The following is a 23918-nucleotide window of genomic DNA, read 5'->3' as shown; positions in this document are numbered from 1 at the left end:
TTAGCTAGCTAGCTACCCCTAACCCATCAGGATAACACCGTCTCTGTGTTCCGGGACCTCCTAATGTTCATATGAAGCACTGCTAGCAAGCATAACTAGCTAGCTAACATCGGACAGCATTAGCTACCGTTAGCTAATTAGCTAGCTTGATAACGTTTAGCTGATACAAAATATCATTTGGAGGAGCTGCTGTCCCACAGGTTGTGAACGGACCGGTTCAACAAATAGGTGAACACGGTAAATATGTAATGTTAATATGTACCTAGGGTGACCATATTTTGGTTTTCAAAATAGAGGACACTTGGTAGTCGGTAATACTTATTAGCCTATTCAATGAGAGAATAACTGAGATGTCAGACATCACACACTGCACAGAGCCAGTATTGAGACAGCAAGTAAACAGGGGAAAAGCCCGGCCTCTGTGGAGAAGTTAGGTGTTTTTAAAGATCAGTTTCGTTTTGTTATCACACTGTTAGATAAGAGGTAGGATTTACCCAAGTTCCTCTTACAAGAAAAACATGACGGTAAAGTGATGAGGCATTTCCTAAGTGAAATATGCAATATTAATTCAGATGTCAGTGTAGCAATACAAGAAAAATGAATAAATAAATGAATAAATACATTAAAAAAAGTGAAAATAGAGAAAAAGGAAGTTGCCTAATCATTCATCAATGACTGGTTCACTAATTCTCAGAGGATAGACTTGGAGCTAAAATAGTTTCAGCTTCTTTCTGCTCACTCCCCATGGCACAAAATTTTTCCCCTGGAGTGATGAGTTAAAGAGCTTCACTTCACACAAGTTTATCATTCCCTGTCCTCCTCATTGAACTTAATCTCCAAAGATGTCATGAAAATCTATTTAAGTGAGTAAGTACCCTGGAAAAAGTGAAGCTTTTTAATTTTTTTTTTTTTTTTTTTTTTTTTATCAAAACAAGTCATAGTGTCTCAGAGGAGGAAGATGTTTTTATTGCAATATCATTGTAAAAACCACTTGGTTAAAAAAATGGTCTGGGTTTTTTTTCCTTTTTTTTCTTTTTCATACTATTAGGTTACTGAGTCAGAACAACCCCATGACCTCTTGTCTGGGGTGGTTTTCTTGCTGGGTAAAGTTAAGAAAAAACCACTGCCCTGGTGCCATATTTACCCAAACTGGATCAGTTTTAACCCACTGGTTTGTAGTGACTCTATTTCTCTTAATTCTTAAACACAACAGACATCTAATTCCTCGAGACAGTCCTGAACAAAGCACCAGCTACTTCAAAGTAAAACATACTATTAACGAAATGGAAAAAGAGCCCCTTAGCTGGATTTCTTCCCTTGGTGTCATCAGTGACTGGGAGCATGTAACTCAGCAGCAACACCATGTTCGACATAAATATTTTCCCCACAACCATGAAGAGTGGAGGGAACATCCAAAGACCAGTTCATTTTATCACTGGGAAATTAGGCACTAGTTAGAAAATGTCCTTATAGAGGAACAAAGTGGTCCGCCAAGCTGAACACTGGAGGGAAGGAGGAGTCAGACAGGAATGACATGATGAAGAGAGAGTGGGAGAGAAGGCCTAGAACAAATACTTAGCTGATGTATTATTGTGAGTAATCACTAACATGAAGCCATTTGCATTTGTGTCTCTGTTAAGCTGAGGCTCAAACTCTCAAAGCTGCAAAGTTTGTGCTGTGAGACTCATTAGAGGGATTGTGGAGGACAGAGAGAAAACAGAAAAGGTTTGGTTTGGACGCTAACCAGAGCAATGCCAAAAGAGGAAAAAGCTTGATAAGACTGGGACAAGACCGCTGCTGTGTCCCCGCTGGTCGGTTGTTGTTGGCTCAGTTGCTATGCTGTTCCAAACATGTGAACAAGAAAAATGCGCGCAGGTCATAACCTCCATGAAAATAGATAACAGAAAGCTGCAGCAGCATTTTACGGCTCAACATGATACTTAATGGCTCCTTCTATGGGGTTGGTGTGGTCTTCTTTTTGTTGACAGCGAGGAGGATTAATCTTGTGTGTTTATATATTTAAAGAGAGCCTGCTGAAAGTTTGTGGTCACATCACTGCTGCCCAAGCAATTGTAATGTTTAAGAATTTGAATACTGTCCACGCTTTTCTCCTTCTCTTCTAAACGGGTGGGGTCAGTAATGGCTGTAGTTATTTGCCTGACTGTTGCACTCATGTTTGGGTCAGGGCCTGGACCTTCTTCCTCAGCTCTGAGGTCATGATTGATGACAGACTGCGATGATGATAGGCAGATCTGCTGGTTGCGAGGGTCGGGCCATAGTCTTATTTTGAAAGTTGTATGTGCGACTAAAGTTGAACTGAAGCTTAGTGGAATTTTAAGGCTATTTTAGTCTTTGCAAATACTATTTATTAAACTGAACGTAACTCTTTGATTCATTATTGCAGCAGTAAACTTGCAGGAGACCTCAGCAGTGACAGTGATGTTTGTCTGTGGCAGCAGAACACCATCTGCTGGTCAAACTGCAAACATCAACTGTGTGGTAATTTGTTTTTAAAGCAAGTCACCAGGGTAACTGTGCTCTTCAGCCACAGACTGGGAAACGCACAGTACAAATACACGGTTTTGCAAATTGTCACAGAGATGTCAGTGAATAGTTTGAATACTCTTTGACAGCAGCTGTTGATGGAAGGGACTGTTATTTATTCACAATATTCTCTTAAATATACTCAGGTGTTTTTATACTTGATCTGAAAATCAATTTGAAAAGTATAAGATATGGGACGAATAAGGTTAAAATAATACACAAGCCATCCTTCATCTCTTTTCTGAAGATGGTATAAGTTCAGAACTCAACTTCATCTTCCTCTCTTTACATGCAGGTTACCTCCCTTATATAACTTAACAGCTGCTGTGGAAAAATGAGAAAATAGGAAGTGGTTAACAAACCGCACCTACTCTATGCGTCTCCTGCCAAAGTGAGAGGTTATCTGAGATCATGTCTTGAAAACCTTTGATCAGGCAGCCTCGCTTTAATGAGGTTTCCTGGCAACACAACCAGAGCTGAAAAAGCATTGGGCATGATCTGCAAAGCAGCAGCGCAGTTGAAGGTGAGAGCACAGCCAGAGAGTTGGAGAGGGTGATGAGGTGAGGAGAGGTGCAGAATTCAGCTTTGAGTGAGAAGAAAAAGAGCAAGGAAAAGGGAACGTTCTAACGTTCATTTGGTTTTCTAGTTTTTTACTTGACCACAAGGGGGCAGCATATTCTTACAAAAACCTTACAAAAACCTCTCTTATAGAGAGGCCTGTATCAAAATTTATATGGCGCATATTCCAAAATAAGGTTTAACCAAATTATCACAAAAAGGAGGCTGAGAGAGAGCCACAGCTAATTTTCTGTGTCTTCTCATTGGTGCCGATGCTCTGTAGTGGCTTATCAATGTCCCAGCAACTTACTAAAAGACATAATGTTTGTTTTGTTTGTTTTTATTTAAATCTAAGACCTATGCATGACCTACATTCCCCATTCTTTCCTCACACTGGCCCGCATGCGTTTTCCACAGCTCTGATTACACCAGTTTTCTAAGGTGACAGGAATTCTGCAGGGGACACCACAGCCAATCCATCTTCCTCTGCTGTGTATAACACACTTAGCTGGACTCTCAGGCCTGCAAGGCGTGAACAACATTCCTTCACCCCGGGAAGAGTTTGGACTATGGGTATACAAGTATGAAAGCGATGCTCAGTGTCTCTGTGCTGCGTTCCTTCAAAGTTAACTCTGCTTTGCCATTGGCTGTTGTCTCCTGGAGTAATGCTGCAGTGCTGACTGAGACATGAGTTGTCTGAAATTTAGAATCCTAAGTGATAGTAATGATTTAAGGAAACTGAGGTTGAAACAACGTCCGGTCTTGTAATTGTTAAGCTGTATCAGAATTTTTTGCACCTTGAGATTCTTGTGTTAAGAGTGGATTTGCTGTGTAAACTTGCAATTTCAACCTCTTGCTTTATGGCACATGTTGGTGCATGTTCACAGGAGAAAGCAAAGATTACAGAACAATTGGGAAGAAAACATGATTTTGTGTAATATATAAAATACGGAGTCTTGTGCTTTTCATTATTTCCTACCTCAATAATCATTTCAATACCCCTTGGATCCATCTTGGGATCCTTTGCTAGTGCCAAATAGTGCTCATGAGAGTAATACTGAACCAAAACATTAAAGCTACAGGCTGTAAAGCCAAAACAATGAACTGAAAGATACTCAAAAATGAGCTAGAGTTGTGGGGAAGTGCTGAATTTGGTGATAATTCTCTGTGGGTTTGTCATTAGGACCAACCAGTTTCATTTTTCAGATAGTCATTTCATTCATTATCAATACAAAAATACTGATGAGAGCAGCTTTAAAGCCACAATGTGAACGTTAACACTATCTTACACTGACACAACAAACCAACCAGGCAAGTACTGAGGTGTTTAATAAATAACAGCATAAACAACACGACAACAATAACAACAACATTAAAAGCTTGAATTCATTTTGTATATATACACATACCGTATATATTTTCATATTTGACTGTATAAACCATAAATATGACATGCAGTCCTCATAACTTAAAACAACCAGGACTTCTCGGACTGAGGTAGGGTCAGGGGCCAAGAGGTTGGATAGATGAAGATGTTTGTGTGTGTGTCTGTGTGTGTGGTTGGACTGAATGCAGTGGTCAGTGTGTGTGTTGTTGGTGTGTGTATGTTTGGAGGTGGGGAAGAGGATTACAGTATTGGCAATAAAGCTGCAGTGGCTGTTTAGGAGAAATGTGTGTGCTTGGTTCATAGTTGGTCAGGAGGTCGTCCTCCTCAGTCAGTGCCCCAGTCGTCCTGCCCAAGACTTCCGACTGAGAACACACACACATGCAGCGTTGATACGGATGAAACGCCAGGCTGTCCGTTCCTTGAAGATGGTCAGGGCGCTTACGAATATGTGTGTGTTGGTGCAGTAGGAGTTCCAGTGGCGACTATCGATGCCGAGGCAGCCCGAGTTGCCCGATTTGTTGCCCTGTTTGCCACTCCGCCCCCCCGGCCTTCCCCCGTTTGCGTTCCCGGAGCCTCTGTGCGTGGGGTATCGGCAGGTGGTCTCATAGAAGAACTGTTTCTTCACCACGTTGTTGATTGTGACATTAGGCAGCACTGTCACCTCATTCCCAGCTATGTCTGTGGCTCGTGTCAGGTTCCCCACCCAGGTATTTATGCTGTCACATACTGAGTACTCTCCTCGGTGCATGGTGTGCGATCCTGCTCTGCGCTTTACCCTCACCCCCCTCACCCCTTCAATGTCATAGCCCTCACCTTCCAGGGCATCGTGTGATGGGGGCACCTCGCTGAAGACAACTCGGGGCGAGGAGCGGTAACGTCTCTTGGAGAAGAGCTTGGGGTCCACCACTGGGATGGAGGGGTCAGGAGGGGAATCTGCCTTCGAGTGCATGCCGACAGGGTTCCTGTCCTGGCTGCGTGATGCCGCCCGATGGGGCCTCTTGGTCCTGTGGTGGCTGGTCCTGTGATGCTCCTGTGAAGAATGGTGTTGAGAAAGGTGGTCCCCCACTGCTGTCTGCTGTTGTCCTGCTCTGTGATTGGCTGCCGTCTGCTGTCCTGCTTTGTGGTTGGCTGCCCCGGCACTCCGGGCCAATCCACCTCCCATGTTCAGTACAGCCTGGACGCCGATCAGGAGGAGCAGGACCAGTGGTGACGACCTCATGGGCACACGTCCTGAGTCAAACACACACACACACAAAAAAGTTCAGATGATGCTGTGCAAATAATGTGGCAAATTCCCTTTATCATCCCAGCCTCGTCCAATGTAGTGTTAGGTATTGTTGATATAACTATGATTGATATTCATGCATGTGTTTATTAACGGCTGCTTAGCTCTCTCAGCAGAATCCCCAAAGAAAAGTCTTTTGTGTGAGGTTTTGTGTGTTGCTGTGGTGAGCATTTATGCGTACCTGTGGAATGTGTCCAGTTGAAGTGGGAGCCCCTGTGGACTCTAGAGCCAGACGCCAGTGCAGGCCAGGCCCCTCATGCCTGCCATCTGGACCCCCTGAACCACAGATCTGTAACACACACATACACAAGAAACACACATCTTAAACATGTGGATTCACAATTCAGGTTTTCATATATTTCACAGATTTCACCAAATCAATTTACTGTTTCAAATAACCAATCATGTAATAAAAATGTCCGCCTTTATCATTCATTATGACTATTCAAACAACTTTTGAAAATTCTCAATTTCTCAAGACAGTGTTTTACACTAAACTTTATACCGCAAGATATCTTTTGATAAAAGATATATAAACTCAAAGGACAACAATGAATCATAACTAGACAATTTCATGTAATTTTATTTTTCCAATAATTTCCAATTGTGGCTCACTTAAATGTTTTGTTTGTGAATGGCCGACTCCATGTTTTTTTTTTTTTAAAAAAGGACAACAGCATTAGCAAGAACAACAGAAAACAGAAATGGAACTTATTTTCTATATCATTTTGACTGGTATTCTGTGCATCCACTTTTCATCTTTTAGACTAACATACATTTTCAACATCACTGGTAAACTAACAAATATAAGTAAATGTCTACAGAGAGGTCAATCAAGAAGCATGGTAAACATGTTAAGCAGTGTAGAGCACTCATCCCTCTTCTCCTGACCACCACTGCTCTCACAGACATACACAATTTACCATTAACTGACCTTATCTCATGCAAAGTACACACACACACTCATCATGTTTAACTCTTAGAGCTTATGCTCGCCGTACATTGGAATGTGCGGCATTTCACACCTCATTAGAGGTTACATGTATACTGCAGATATAGCACCCCAGCATGCATCATTGTGCGAGTGCACACAGATTCTGTCACACATGCAAACAGTGTCTTAACTAGACCCACATGTCATACACGCACATGTGAGAATGAATGCAAGGTTGTTTTTATAAATAGTTTGCATGCGTAGATGCCGTGATGTGTACGAGCACACACACACACACACACACACACCCTCCCACACAAACACTCAGAAGGTCACTAAGGTGAGCTGAAACTGGCGTGTCAGTATTTTTGACTGATCTTCAGTGTTCTGTAAAATCTGTCTCGCTGGGATGATGTTGGAATACCACAAAGTGTTGTTGTAAATGTTGGCCTCAACATGTTTCACTTTACTACTTTGTTGTGTGAGGTGCAGCAAGACAAAAAAAGCAAATAGTAATTATCGGTCAATCTTTCCATTTTATCTTTCCAAAAATTGTATTTATCTCGTTTGCATTCAGTCTTTTGTTGCACCCAAGTCCAATAGTTTGCTTTGTAATCCTCCTTTTGTAGCACATAATAACCAGAAGAGGTCAGTGTTGCCTGCTCAGACCAGAATTCAAAGACAACATCAAGCAGCTGAGACATATCAAAATGTCACTGGCCCTGTTCCCGTTAGAAAAAGCAACTCAGCTGGATGAAAGAGATGTTGCATCTTAAATCATTTTTCAGGTATTTTCCCACAAGCTAAGAATTCCTTGAGGTTTTTTAAAATAATATTATTATTCTTATTATTCATGTTTTCTATACTCATTTGTCTACTAGACAGGGGTAGAAAGAAAGTATAGAAATGTGTGCATGTACTCATGTACTGTATTTAGCACAATTTCGAGGAATTTGCTCTTTACTAGAGTATATTATTAGAGTACATTAGGGGTACTTTCAACCTATTGCAGATAGGAATATTTAACATGCAATGAAATACATTTACATTGCAGTATTGTTTATTTTACTTAAATAACAGATGTGTAAACTTCTTCAGCCTCTCCCACAGGGTCAGTTTGTTCTGCGTTTTCAAAACAGTCAAGTGATCTCTGGCGATGGAGCAAGCTATCATTTGAGACTTCTGATCTGACCTACCAGCCATATCTTTTGGCTTCAATAAATACAATCATACACCCACACACTCACATACACATATGGAGCTAGTCCAAACAGGCAGTGAGCTGATTGATCCAGGCTGACGGGCTGCTCACTATTTACATGGCCCAGGGTGAGCTGGGAGGATCCTAATGTTAAAAATATGTGGCTTGTGTTTAATGCCAGCGGAGCCAGCGTAAACACTGCAGCGCAGGAGCACAGGGGTCAGAGCGGTTTAGAGAGCACCTCTGACTTAAAGGATTACTTCAGCACTGGATCAGAATCCGTCTGACCTTCTCACACAAATACTGTACGTGGAATACCAAGCACACGTAACCGCCATATGTACACAAGCTCATAAGATCTTCCTGCGGTTGAACAGGGGTTGGATGCGCTCCCAAAGCTGTTTGTTTGTTTTATGGTTTTGCGGAAACAAAACCACATTCTGCTTTAGAGATTGTGTACTAGCTCTGCTGGAAAGTTAGATATTTCAACCACATTTGCAGGGTGTTGACTGGACCTGGAATAAAATGCTATCTGAAATGGTCCAATGGATTTCACATGCTAACGTACATCCTATATCAAACTGAGAAGGAAGGGCGATCCATATGGTTCTGATAAAAGAGGAAGTCTCATAGTGGTGGTGTGTGAGGCTCCCTGCACTTTGACATGCACAGGACAGTGAGCTGCTTTCCTCTTTAGTATCCACGCAGAAAAATCAGAGAACACAAACACACATGGAAGATGCCCCAAAGAGCAAGAGAGGCAGTAGGAGACAGCCCTGCTCACATGTGCCTGCCAAATAATGACAAAGGTATTCCAAATCCATTTAAGTAAATACCACAGAAATGACAGACAGTGTGTGTTTCATATTTCCAGACACTCAACATCCTGTATTAATACAAACTGCTATAAACAAAGAAGTTGTGCGATATCCTTTTATGATTCGTGCTTTGTATAGTTTGCACTAATGTTGATGTTTATGAGAATGGACTCTGTGAAACAGCCTCATGTGGCTCACTGTAACATCTCCTACTTTAAGGAGGTTCCCTGTCTCACAATAGGCTGACTCCCCAACTGTAAATCTGGACCACATCTACTGAGTCATCGATCCCTTTCAAATGCTACCATAGCGCGGGTGTTCAAGGCACCACGCGGCACTACCTGGTTAAGACAGCCAAAGCTGATGAGAGTATGTGGAGTGAAGACATGCGTCATGCAGCTGCTAGGTTGTGACCTGGAAAACCGATCATTAGGCAGCGTGAGAGGAAAACACTTTAGACAGAGAGTAATTACTTAGCCCTGAGGTGGTGGAGCCCAGCCACACATTTACTGGTACCGACTATGTGTTTTTTTTTTTTAAGCCAGTAACACATTTTCACTCAGTCTGCCAGTGCACAAGATGTGCCACAGCTCAGACTCTGGTAACCAAATTACTACATGGGGTTACAGTACAGCGCAGTGTGTTGACTGTGACGCAGTGACAACAAGGCAGGTGTGCCAAATCATGAGCAGTTTAGGAGAGCATTGCCTGCCATCAATCCAAGGTTAGTTTACAGTTAGCAGGGGGGGGGTTCTTCCTATCTGTGCGATGCATTAGTCATTAGTTACAAGTCCTTGTTAAAAGACATGCAGGAGCGGCATGTCAGCAGCTGTCTCAAACAAACACACACCTCTCTCTCGGAGTGACGACAACAGCGTCAGATTATGAGGGGGTGAGAAAGAGAGACTGACAGCCGCAGAGATAGAGAGGGGAAAAGAGAAAGGAGATGGAGAGGGGATGATGCAGGGAAAAACAGAGAAAGGTAAACTGTTTTTCTGTGTCTCTCATCAGCTTAGTGTAGTGCAGTTCCTCCTGCTGTCATCCACTGGAAATAATTATCAAGAGGGATGACCGCCAGGTCAACTTGCTCTCTTTCACTTTTACACACATCCAAATGTTTTAAGATATATTGTTTCCTCTAAAGAAATAGTATCTAATGCTCATTAATCAACATTTGAAAAATGCAAGGAGGTACAAGGATTAGATTTTGTGAACCAAATAAGTCTTACTTTTAGGGAGGGTTTAATTTGAAATGAATCAGGGTTGCAACAGAACTCACATGTGCATCAGATGTCTTTTCTTATGATGCCTTTTCACTTCACAGAGCCATGCTCATAATTACAACATCTCCATTTCTCATCTAGTCACTGTTTCATTGACTATTTTAATCAAAGCTTGTCATCCCTGGAAAGACAATCAGACTTGTCGCAGTTTAGACAAGCTTGCCAAGTGAATCTGATATGACGTCCAAGACCACTGCCACGAATTGAGTTTTTGTCACGCGAAATGATGTCATGCAGTGTCTGTTAAAAGCACAATTAAGTTACACTCTCCAAGCGCTCTTGAGAGGCTGTCAGTGAGCTAGCTATTCTTGGAAATGTTTTAATGGTCTCATATATGGGATACACAGCACAGGTCAGACAGTCAGATAACAGTCATGCTATAAAATAACCTTGAGAAATACAGGTTTTTCAAAGGCTAGAAAATTTAAAAAAATAAAAAATTTGAATACTGAAACTCTGTTTAATTTGACTTGACACAGCATGGTTGTGCATTGTGTATCTATCAGTTAGTTATTTTTAATTGTTTGTTTATGGTTATTACATTGTATATATATGTTTGAAATTCATTGCTCATGATGCACAGCAACATATGGTTTTTCAGTCATTTCAGTACAACTCAATAAAATTGCACTTGCAATTGCTGTGGCTTCTTCTGCCAATGTACTGTAGACAAATTGTGAGAATATTTTGATTTAGTACCAAGTAAGCCACTCATAATCCCTAATTCCTCAACTTGAACTCACGTCATCGAGTCTCTCTCTTTTTGCATGGTACAGCTCATGGAGCCTGTTTGTGGAACTGTTCAGCACCTTTGTCTCTCATAGTTTTAATTCCAAGAAAAAAAAAAAAAGAACACAATCAGACTGTACGACATTTGACAGTTGTAATGTGAGTAGCAGAGATGAAAGAGATCAGCTCCCGCCCTGTCCTTTCCCCTTGTCTTCATGTTTAAAAGACATTTGGTGTGAGAACCGAGGCACCTGTTGTACATCAGGGATACTTCAAACAGTAAACTCCGCTGCTCGGGCCTCAGGACACAGGAAGAGAGAGACAGGCATTGTCAAGCTGACAGGCACACACAACCTGCAAAAGCACTTGGCTCCTTGGTGCGGTGACAAATGATGCAAGATATGCAGTACAAAAGAACATTATTGTACAAAATGTAATAGTTGGAACTGACCAACTGCTACAAAATGGAGAAAAGAAAAACATGTGCAGTTCTTGACATCGGCTTGTATTAGCAAGAAGGGTTTACTGGGTGCAGCAATAAAATATGCTTGGCCTGTGTAACACTCAGATACTGTAAATGTATTTCCAACTTTCTAATGTACACCTTTCAAAACAAGGAGCTTTCAAAAGACTGACCTTTAATTCAACTTCTAATACTGGCAGCTGCACAGAGGCAGGTACCTCACACACAAACACTGAATCTCTCCCAGGTCAGTAACGCGCTGCCAACAAGATCTCTGAAACATATCAGACTCTCAGGTTTTACGAGCAACTATTTCAAACAAATTTACCTGTAATAAAATGATAAATGAACACAGTGCCGCGCAGTGAGCTTGTACTTACAGCTCATTTTCTTGTTCTGATTAGCGAGTGTGCATTATAGGTATGGTCGGCGCCTGTGGGATTTAACGTATGTATGACCGTCTCTTCATCAGCTGTGGTGAAATAAAAGCTTGTGTGTCTGTTCAGGGTATCTTGAGAATATCAGGGAAGCAAAGAGGCAAGGACTGGAAGGTAAAAGGAAGGGACTCTGGAGATGAGCCAGGGTGTTTTTCTCCAGCTGTTTCGTGCCTTTCTCTGTGTCTGTTTCTCTGTCTGTCCATCAGTCTGTCTCGAATTTATCCAGGTTCTCCCTTTCTGCTCCTGGAGTCTGACTCAATGTTCCGGGAGGGTAGAGGGGGTCTGTTCTCTCACGGTTAAAAGCCAGAGGTAACTTCCTGGATACATGGCTGTTTATGCGCCTTTAACAGCAATGATAGATTTCATGTGTGCAGGTGCAGAGAGCGCTGCTCTTTTGGATCCTCTTTATCATTTCCCCATGTTTGGGAGAAATTACACAACTGTTTATTGATCAAATCCATGGACCCTCTCACTGGACATCGGATCCCTACCATCTCTTTGCCAACTTGGCTGTCTCAAACCAAGACTGTGCATATGTGTTTGCTTTTTTTTTGTGTTGCAGGCTACAAATAATTGGCTACTGCTTCAGAAGCTGTAAAGGGATTTCTTTAAAGACATGCCAAACACTCAGGCAATAGGATTTCAATTAGCATCCCCAGTGGAAGGAATTTGTCTTGGAACAGGGATAATTAAAACAGTTGGTCTTGTGTCTGCATATGGCTCCACTTTCATTCTTTCACCAATACAAATGGTCCAAGAAAAATAGATGTCAAAGTATTGTCAGATGTCAAGTATTGAGTCAAGGGGGGAAACATGTGCCAGTGCAGTTTAGCTGACAGAACACCTACTAATTCAATCTTTCCTACCTACCTGTCAGACAATAGGTCACTATAGACTTTTAATGTCTTCTTTTCTCTTTGATGTAGCAAGTTTCAGCACTGACAAGACTCCTACATTCCCATCCAAGATACTGAAACACAGTTCCAGGAACCACAGGCCTTAAGTTTGGCGTACACTGTATCTCTCTGGCCTGAAGAAAATCTTTTTTCTATCTGCTTTTCAGCTGAGGTTTCACACATCTTCAGTGATGCATGCCACTACATGCGGTAAAACGTTTCAAGTCAGTTCTTGGCACAACATTTGCTCTGGAGTCATTTTATATTTGTGAGGGCAACCATGAGACAAAGCAGAGGCACGACTACAGTGTAACCTCAGCCTTTTCTCTGCTGTCACACATTGTCCTACAGCAAATCGAGCAGCGATTCGTCATAATACAAAGATTGAATCCTTGTGGTGTTTGTGAAAGGAATCCAAAATAAACAGCGTTCTAGCTGACAGTCAGTTCAGCTGTAATTATATTTGGATGAAAGGAATGAGTAGCAAATAGAAACTGTAAACTGAAACAATGCAACTCTTTGTACACCAAGGAATATCTTCTGTCCTTTTTTTTAAATGAATGTGGTTTCAAGCACTTTCCCAGGAAAAAAAACTGCTTACTTTGTTGAAATATGTAAGTGTTTCTTCTTGTTCATGAACAGGTGTGTTATATGTTATAGCTGCATTTAGAAAGTCATTGTAATTTATTATTATTATTATTATTAAAAAGGCATTATGGTAACATAAGTGAACCCATACCCCTAGCAATGCAGATGCTGAAGTTTGGATTTACATTACAAACTGAGAACTACTGTGCATTAATGAAACTAGAGGTGTATTCACATCGCAGGGGAAAAACAAGGGTGTGTGTTGCTTGTGGTATACGTGGCTATGTTTCAACAGTGTTTTTGTTACAAACCTGGTGGCTGCATCAGCGTGCTGATATGACGCCAAACAAATATATTTTCTGTGTGGTCTTGACATGAAGCCAATTTCTTTTTGAACCGTTGGGGACATTCAGAAACACAAGTGATTCAGAGTAATTAGTTTTCTGTCTGTCAGTTCAAACAGTGGTCAACAACAATTGGCTTTGCCCACAAAGGTGGTGCAGCTTGCTTCAGCAGTCCAATAAACAACTGTCATGCTTTAATTCTACTTTCATTGCATAAAATGTCCTCACAGACAATGAATTTCAGTGGTGCAGTGTTGTTTGTTCCTGTAATGAACTTGGGGCTGCTGTCTTGGACCCCAGCATAACTCCAGGCAGGAGGTTCCTTTGGCAATGAGGCAAAACCGCAGCCAGAGCACCATAGCTGTGTTAGTGAAAGGCCTTCTCCCCTTCTGGCTCCCTCCCCAGTCGGGCCCATCCCCGGTCAACCCACTCTCTCCCTGCGCTGGACCAGCAGATGTGGGAGGCCAGTCCTCCAGGCCTTGGAGGCAGGATGAACACAATGATTAACATGTTTTCCAGACCCCTAGTTTTTATGACCTTGACATTCAACAATCTTCTCATGACAAGTGGTTAATCTTTTGGCATGGCTGTGGTAATAACTCCCCCCTTCCTGGTGAGAATCTAAGATCCCAAAGCGGAGCAGTGAGAGGAGGAGGGCCAGAGGCAGGAATGCCTGTCTGGACATGGAGAGAGATGAAGACAGAGGGATGGAGAGGAAGGAATCGGCCATATCAAGGGATGGGGAGAGGCAACAAGCAATGGAGGGTGGGACACAGATGGGCAATAAGATGTCCTGGGAATTTGATAAATAAAGGCGCGTGTGATAGAAAGAGGCAGAGCAAGGAAGGACAAGAATGCAGGGGGTCAGAAATAGAGACAAAGGAGGGTTCAAGGACAGGGAAGAGGGGAGGACTAAAGGGAGTTGCAAAGAGTTGATCAGTCAGGGACAAAAGGAGTCTTTCCTCCCTGTGGCTTTAACAGAAAAAAACATCTCACTGATGTTTGCTCCAGCAGACAGACAATCAATTGTCTCAGAGCTGTTGCAGCTCATATTGCTTATTTACTCTCAGGGCATCCACCGGAGTAGAACTTGAAAATCATCTATGCTGTCCAAGCAGAGGCTCACTCATGTTGATACTAATCCTTCTGGATAGTGTAACTATATCAGCATGTATGCGACCGATATTGCTAACACCGATTTGGTGACATAAATCTCAGCCGCGTTTTCTGATAAAGATCACTGACTAATGTGAGCGTGAGTCATTGCACTCATCAGCCTGAATTTGATTTGACTCATCTTCTGTCAACCTGTTATCTGCGCTTTGAATGCATCTTTAACAGCTTGTACCCTTGACGAAATCGAGCATATACAGCGGATTTGCATGTGAAACTTTTACTGTGTGCTGTTGTAAGCAAAGCAGCAGTGGAGCGCTCGTGAATGAATCACCCAGGTAAATCTGCATTCAGAGGCGTATGCGCTCACTCAGTCACCCAAGTTTTCCATTACGCCCCACTTGTGCTGCGCTGCCATGAGCATGGGTGTGGGCCCACATACGTAAACTGGGTATATGTTGCATCAGACAATTGGGTATGTATGTATGGTATTCTTTAAATGCTCCTACTTGGGTTCTGTAATTAAATGTACCGCACAGTTAACATAAAAAATTCCCCTGTTGAGGCATGTTATGAGAATTAGCTAAATATACATAAAGGTCTAGACAGTATTTAGCTGTTACAATACAGTAAAAGTGCTCTAAGGTGTAAGCTTGCATTGAGCTGTGCCTTCTACTTTGAACTTCGTGCACTTTGTGTAACATGGGTTTGATTTGTTGAACATAATTCGATTATCTTTTGGCCCAGTGGTTTGGGGCGAAAGGTCAACCAACCAGCTCTGCACCTTTGATGCGTGTACAGATTGAGTATCTCGTTCCATGATACTGAAGCAAAATACGTGAAGACCTCACTCGAATGACGACATCCTGCTGCCACATGGGCAGCCACATCCTTAACTGACAGCTTCTTTACAGTAACCCCAAATCCTAATACAGCAACATGAATGGGTGGATGGCGAGTACAGTAGATCCAGGCTGAAATATCTCAGCAGCTACTGGACAGATTGTCATGAAATTTTCTGCAGACATTCATTGTCCTCACGGGATGAATTGAATGGACTTTGGTGATCCCCTGTTCCTCTAGCCCTACTAGCCAGTCTGTTATCATGTGAAGTATCTAAACATCTACAAAATGCTGATGTTGAGATATATGTCGTTATGTGCTGATCCATGGCTAGCAGACAGTCATGTTTCCCAGATGATGAACCTTGATGACTCTGGTGATCCCCAGACTTTTCACTTGGACAATTTTAAAATTTGTTTTATTTTTGTCCAGTTCTTTGGTTTAAGATCAAATACCTTAAAATGATGGGCCATGATGGGCAACTTTCTAGGTGCATGAACATTACACCAGGTTAATATCAGCATGTCAGTATTGTCATGATGAGACCATTAGCATGATGAGGCCATTAGCATGCTGGCGTTAGCTCTTAGCACCAAGGACTGCTGTTCCAAGTACACCCTCAAAAAACTGCTAGCATGGCTGTAGACTTCATTTTTCATACATCATAGACAAAAAAAAGAAAGCATATAGGATTCACTTTTCCCATCTTTCATCTTCGTAATTAACATTTTAGATCTACAGAAAAGCATGAACCTTACTGATACCGCTTCAAGTATTCAGGTGTGTTCTCTATTTAATCGTACAAATTAAACTTTTACATTCCACTTTGCTGGATGGTTACAGATGTCCTTGTCAGGACTGCACTGAGTCCTCTGAGAGTGTAAAAAAATGTATGTTGTTGTCACTCCCAGCCTTTGTTTGATTACATTCTCACCCCTCTCACTAAAGACTTGACCCGGCCATTTTCTGTTCTGTGTGGTCTCCACATCATTCTGTCATCTCTCTCTCTCTGCTTCTGTGTCTCTCTGCCTCCCTATCTCCCTCTGCTCCCTCCCTCTCTCCCCTCTAGCTGATGTCAACCACCTGTCTGCGTGGGACCTCCCAAGCCCATCCTCTGTCTGTTAGCAGCATGCCATGTTCAGTGTGTGAGCGGAGCTGCGCTGAAAGAGATAAAGTGGCTACTTTCCAGACGGTTCGCATGTGTGTTCATGTGTGTTACGCGACCTGCAGCGGGGGTTTAGATAAATCAATATTTACCGTGGAGCTTGATGCACGAGCTTAGCAGGGAATCCAGCTGAGAGAAATGGCTTCCTACAGCGTCATCCTCCCCAAAATGTCTCATGACACACCATTAATCCTTGAATTTCAACCAAAACAAAACTTGATGACAGATAAAGAAAATTTAAAGGCAGAGGTGGAGAAAACTACTTGTAAAGTCCTTCACACCTCCTGTCTGGCTAAAACAACTATGAGAAGAATAACACCTTATTAATTTCTGCTCATTATGTGGGAGACCAATCTGTTACGACTAGCCAGTGGCTCATCCTCCTGCATACTGTGTATTCCCAAATCAGCATAATCCAAATAAGTGCTAAATAAGTGGCTTCACTTGTATCCTTGGGGCTAAGGCGTGTGTGTGTGTTTGATGCGTATCCAACACATATATCATGTACACACATGCGTATTGCTCTTACACATGTACGAACAACATTCCTCCAGTGCTGGTCCGGTTTATGTCTCTATATTTTCTGTGTCCTTTTCTTCACTTGAATAAACTTGATGTTTCTACATACATCAGAATTTGTAAGAGCAGATTATTACATGGCTAAAAATAAAACATATTTATAATGATGTGTCTGATGGCAAATGCTAGTTTCATCTTTTTGAGGTTTTGGTGTGAATTTCAATATTTGAAAAGATCAAGTATTCTTGTTCTGTTGATGGCAACAATGGGAGAGTTTCATGTCCAGGCACGCTATAGGCAACCTACCAATCGGGATAAAAGGGGAGGAAAGCGAGAGTGAGACAGTGTCATCACATCAATCCAAATGTACACACAAACACACACACACACACACACACACACACACATGAAAAGGGGTTGCGGTGAAACGATTCAAAACACCAGACGTGCACTAAGTCAACAGATTAAGACCACAACACTGTTATGCTAGCAATAAGAACAGGCCTGGTAATTTGGTGATTTATCAGCTACTGTGTGTTTGGGCTGCATGCACATGCATGAGAGGAGAGCAGGCCATAGCTGAAAGTCATAGAGGCATTTAATAAGGAATGAGAAGGCATGTCTGCACATTTAGTTGTCATTTTTTTGAAGCATATACAGTGAACACACACACACACACACACACACACACGTACATGTGCGCAGACATAGAAACAGAAACACGCAGACACAGGCAAACATAACCCTTTGATGGAGCACCTGCCAAAATCAGATCTTTAGCTGTCAATAACAAAGACTTACTTGCATTAACAGCCCTGGATTCAGTTTTCAATGTATGGAAAAGTCCAAACACAGGAGTGTATTATTCTTGATTCTGTACAGTGTAAACGAGCCGGAAAACAGGTCCATATGGAAAGAAGGTGCTGGGACAAAAGAGTTCATGTCTGACAGCTACTCTCTCCAAACCTACTAAGTTAGAAATGTCAAACAATGTTAGCTGTGATTTCTATTGAATAAATTCTCTCCCAAGCATTGTGAGAAGTTGTTTGTAAAGGAAACGTCAACAAGAATGACCTCCAGATCCCCGTTTTCCTCCACAAACACAGACGTAACCCCGGGCCTGAACTCTGACCTTTTACCTCTCCCATTGAGTCCAGACAGAACATTTAAGCTGGTTCACTTTACACCAGATGTTCCTACCCCATTCTGTGTGTTGACCTGTGCCAGACTGCAGCTCTAGCGACCCAAAATAAAACCAAAGCAGGGCCTGGGTTTACATTTTTACCCATGAATTATTATCTCCTCACAAATTTTCCCTAACAGAGAAGCTTTGTTCTAGATGTTCAAACTTCACTTGTTTCTCCCGCAGACACATAGAGATGTTTTTCTTTAGCTTAATTACATGTTTTATTCTCTAAAGGTAACTTGTATATAATCTAAGTCATACTGAAGCTGTTTTAGCAACACATGCACTGTCAACTATGTCAAATGTAAATACATTTAAACTGTGATATAATAGAAGATAACACAAAAGAAAAATTGGCTTTCAAATTTGAGAAGATGCTCTGTTAAGAGAACTCAGTTTTTCACAGCTTTTCACATTGTGATATACTTAAAATTCTTGGCTGACATGTCATCCTACTGTGGCATACATACAGTCTTACAGCAGGGTGCAAAGACACAAAGTTACTCTCTCCAATATCCAAAAGACCACCCAATGCAGTGGTTTTATATGCCAAGTACATGTTCAAAAAGTCAATTTTCTTGGAGAGAGATGGGGTGAAGACGATGATGTCAAACTACTGTTTTTCAAAGAACTTATCAGAGAACGATCAGGTCTGCAGGTATCACAGTCATCCGCTGACAACAGGTGTTGGCATAAACAGCATCCTTCACTAATGGGGCGATTAAGTACTACATCTGACTGGCAGATCGTGCCAGTTCATTAGTCTGCCTCAAGCTTTTGTGGTCTGATAAGAAATCTTGTACCGTAGGGAGATCAGACATTATCGTTCTTTGTGTACAAACCCTTAATTATTTTTTTGTTGCCAGCTGGCACAGACCCAGACTTTCTAATAATATTGGTAGCACTTGTGTCAAGCTATGTCTAGTTGTATCTTTACCAAAGCAACAAAGATTGTTTTTTTCATTTGGCCTGGAACAAATGCCTGGAGCAGTGTGGTATTGAGGGACACTTTATCCCAGACATCGGTAATGTACTTCGATGTGTACTGAATCATGTCAGATATTTCCAGTCATTACTGATCTAAATCACTGCTCTAAATTAATTCTCAGCCTATATTAGGCTGCAAATGACCGATGCTCTATGCTGTGGTTAAACACTGATATGGTAATTGATGGACCAACAAAAGTAGCTTTTAGAAACTGGACAATGATTTTTATTTTTACATTTTAAACGACGAATTCTCTCCCTGAGTGAGTTCCAACATGCAAATCCTCATTTAAATTTTTCTCATATAGATACATTTGTTGTGCTGTGGCACTCAAATCTCTTAACAGTGCATTGCCAATAACTAACCTGGTAGATTATACTTATATATAATTTTTTCTGTTTGTTGTTTTTTTTTGTTTGTTTGTTTGTTTGTTCGGTTAAGGTTGTGGAAAGCTTGTGGTTTGTGCTTTTTTACAATTAACTGAAACCATAATCTTTCTTTAACCTCGACCAAAGTGCTTTTGTTGCTTTAACTTAGCCTCAGGACTCTGGATGTGAACTCTGGTCTCTGGTGTGACTGTCATACGCTTTGTACGTCCACAATCCACCCCAATTACCTCCAAGTCTTCCAACTCAGCTGTTAATAAATGTAGTGTTTCATTCATTCATTCCTTTAAAACAAACAAAGAAAAGAAAAAAACACTGTGATTACTTTGCTACCACAACAGGGAAATCAGTTTAGTATACAAACATAAGACAGAAGACAGTGTTTCTTTATACTTTACAGGTTACTATGGTTGGAATTAGGCCCTCAGGTTAAAGAGCCACAGTTAAATTAACAGTCCAGGTGTGCTGTCGCAGCCTGTCCCTGCCCAGGTGTCCTATACAACACTCTACAGTCTAGACAGCTCATATCATTCCATCCTTTATGTGTTTTAGGGGTGGATCTTCTTCCTGTCACAATCTGAGTGAGTACAATTCCAATTCCAATACCAATTGAGCTGGCGGCATAATCTCTCGTCTCATCTCAACGCAAGAGAGCAGCAAACAAAACCAGTTGAATCTAAATACATCTTGAAGCAGTGAGCACAATCTGTGTTTATTGCATATTTGATAATAAACTGCAACTGTATGGCAAAGATCATTTGTGAGACACAAGTAAGATTGTGGTTAGCAATGCATTAATTCACCTATACATTTGTGAAAATGCATGTCATGAACTCTCAAAACCTCACAATTAAGTTACCGAAATCCTGAGATACCAAGGACTGAGGAGGGAACACATCTATCAACCACTGTCTAGTATACCACAACCATCTAGTCAAGCTGTTTTGCCTAATACTGACATTATATTTTAAAAATGTGAGTGTAAATGTGCTGTAAATATGACACCTTTTTTTTTCTTTTTCTTTTTTTTTTTTAAACGTGTGCTATCTGGCTTCATGAATGAATGGAGCATTTCCCATTAAACCTCAGTGGTTACATGACACTTTAGCAGGATGATGATCTACTTTAATCCACAGGATCAACTGACACAGTATTTCACTTTAACCAGTACTAATGGGTTGTTCTGACCCAGTGTTGCCTGTATTTGTTTTTATGTTGCTGTTTGGTTATTTACCAAAACTAAAATATTAATATTTTTGCCCCAGTATAGGACAAAATAATCTCAAGTTTTACCTTAAAATGCTCACAAATTCAGTGTTAGTTGTACAAAACAATATGGATATGAGTGAGATGTAAGTGTAAAAAGAGCTAGAGTAAATTATAACAACATGCATTCTATTGCATTGTCGCTATAAACTAATGCATTCTTAGCAAATATTTAATTAATATTATTAATATTAGTTCTATAGTAGCAACTCAAGATTTGAGCTAGATTTGAGCTACTCTGATCTTATTGTAAAGAATTACTCTTTATGTCTCTCCCTCTCTCTCTTTCTCTCGCTCACACACACGCACATGCACACACAAATACACTGGTGCTAACATAGGGAAAGCTGTAATTCAGCTTCAAAGGGAAACCTGAGAGGGTCATGAATAATCACAGACATCTTTGTCTGCAGGGGAAAACAGCACTGTCCATCTGCCCTCTATACACACACACTCTTTAGTTTACATGGCTTAAGCTGTTTTTAGCAATGCCACTACACTATGTATGTATGACCATTTCAGTTTCAAACCCCAACCAAACTCTGGATATCATCCCTTTCATCAGTCAAATAACCATGTAAAAATGAGTTAGAATGTATTGTTGATATTAAAACTGAGCAAAGCCAGACAAATGAAGCTATATCACAAATGTCCCTTTAGTCTGCAAGCTTCTGGATCATTCTACATGGCTGACAGACAGGTAAGCCAGGAGGGGAGCCAAGATAGATTATAAACAGAAAAGACAAATATAGATCACAAGCCAAGGGACAGCAGTTAAATGTTAGAAGTGGTGGTGGCTCAGTAATAGACCATACTGACCCATATCCACCTTGGAAATAACCAGTTTTGATGTGTGAATATGTTAAAAACGGTTTAAAGCTGTCTACTTGTCTACAAATGATGTTAGCGAGTGCGCTTCCCTAGCTTGTTCAAAAGGTGTGAGACAATATATGTGGTTACTATATCCACTGGTAGATACACTGTATTTGGTGTGGTTTAGCATTCATGGCTACTGTGTTGTTCTGGTGTTGCTGGCTGCTATCTGGTTCAATGTCATCATCCCAACGATCGAGGGCCAATGAAATGTTTTGATTGGCCATATGCTAGAAAGTTCTCCAACCATGTAGATGGCTTAATTGTTTGTGCAAGGCCAGTTGGTGCCTTCATGAGATCGAACTGACAGAAAATGTAATTTTCTCTCTTTGATGATTTTCCTCATAAAACCGACTCTGGCCATCTCATTTATAAAGCGAACATAAACAAGGCAACAACAAATATGTTGCCATTTTAATTTCAGTTGAACTTTAGGAGAATGTGCTCTGAATTATCCCGTGCTAACCACATGGACAAAGCACAGTATCTGTTGAGATGTCACGTAAGATATATAGCCAGACTGCTGCAGCTTTCTCTGTACATTACCTCTGTGGACCAACAGAGAGGTGATGAAAACACACAGTCAACTCCCCTCCGGCACAAACTGGCAGCAAAACTAAAGCTCGTAAACAATTTTTTTTTTTTTTTTTTACTTCTTTTTGTGCAGGCCGGAGCACCTTTCTCTTGAGAGAGCTTTACTTGCTGGCCTACGCTCACAAGTTTTGATAAGTTTTTTCTTATCGAACACAGATGTGCACACATACAGCACAACGCTGTAGAAGCAGATGATGTACAGATATGTGCATGTGTTGAAAATATAAGCTTACATGCCTCCAGCATTTGGAAATTTTATAAACCCCAACCTAAAAACACCAACTTTTTTATATATCTTCTACAGATTTTGATTAGATTAAAACAACACAACAGGTCTAATGAAATAACTGCACCTACAGGAAACTGTCAAAGCCTTCAGTGTGTAATGTTTGTTTGTGTGTGTAAATGTTGGTCCATGGTGACATTCCTCCCCTGTCAAAGCCCGACAGGAATTCCCTGGTAGGAGTGGCAGGCATGAGGTCTGTGTTTAGCACACACGCTTGCATACACACACACAATTACACACAAATATACAAATTAGAGAATTAAAAAAGATCAGCTGCACACCCACACAAGCACACAGCCCCACCCAGACACAAGGATAACCTCGGCAACATACTTCATGTTGGACATTGGAGCTCATCAGAATCTACAAGTCCTTTGAGGGTTGTGTAACATGATCGGAGAGAAAGACAGATAGAAAAAGAGGGAGAGAGAGACAGATAGAAAAAAGGGAGAGAGAGAAGGAAGGTAACCTGATGTCCCAGGAGCTTTCTGAACAGTGAACTGGTTCCCATTGAAGTTTGGAGAACTCCTTTTTTTTCTAATCCTCACCTCCATTCTCTCTTTCCCCTCTCCTCTTCCATTCCCTCTCTCCATCTGCATATACCTGGAAAACTACTGTGAATGACTGACAATGTTGACAGAACTTTAAATTCATCAATCAACTGAACTTTTCTCAGTACCTCATGTGTGTTATAGTCAGCTGGACCCCCCCCCCCCACCCCCTCAAGCATACACACACACCACACTGCTGCTGAGCTCAATCTCTATTCAGAGGCTCCACTTTCACTTAATGACAGGTATGGAGAAAACTTTCGGGTGAATTTTCTCAGAGAAACTCTTCTTCTCTCTTTCTGTTTCTCTGTCCTGTGAGCACACACTCCTCGCACACTCACACCATGTTCAATTAAGAGTTTTAAACGAACAAGGTAGGACTCACCACCCTGTTAAATGCTCCTTCTCTTCCCACCCCAGTGAGTGAAAACTTCCAGATAAACTCTGCTATATTCCACCTCACTCTCTCCAGGCGGCCAGGGACAGGCTTATCCCAAACTCCAAATCCCGCTCCTGCTTTTAAAGCTGCGAATCCAGGTCTCGGGCCATCCACTTCTGTCTGCCTCCCTCCCACACTCTTTGGGAAATGGATTGTTCTAAAAGTTTAGTAAGAGGGCTCCCAAAGCTGCTCCCTCCCTCCCGTGTTGGCTTGCTGCAGGTCCTAGTGCCTACCCTTTCCAC

General features: G+C 41.5%; 1 protein-coding gene across 1 annotated transcript; it reads right to left on the bottom strand.

The window, feature by feature from the left end:
• Positions 1–4413: 4413 nt before the first annotated feature.
• Positions 4414–23877, bottom strand: ngfa (nerve growth factor a (beta polypeptide)). Its single transcript, XM_018668216.2, has 3 exons — positions 23623–23877; positions 5956–6063; positions 4414–5719 (listed from the first exon to the last, which is right to left on the bottom strand). The coding sequence occupies exon 3, from the start codon at positions 5706–5708 to the stop codon at positions 4818–4820; it is 891 nt and encodes a 296-aa protein (XP_018523732.1). The 5' UTR covers positions 5709–5719; positions 5956–6063; positions 23623–23877; the 3' UTR covers positions 4414–4817.
• Between the last annotated feature and the right edge of the window lie 41 nt (positions 23878–23918).

Source organism: Lates calcarifer, linkage group LG6, assembly GCF_001640805.2.
Source record: "Lates calcarifer isolate ASB-BC8 linkage group LG6, TLL_Latcal_v3, whole genome shotgun sequence".
Classification (NCBI taxonomy): Eukaryota; Metazoa; Chordata; class Actinopteri; family Centropomidae; genus Lates; species Lates calcarifer.
The sequence above is the reverse complement of the archived record's forward strand: the minus strand, read 5'-3'. Positions and strand labels throughout refer to the sequence as shown.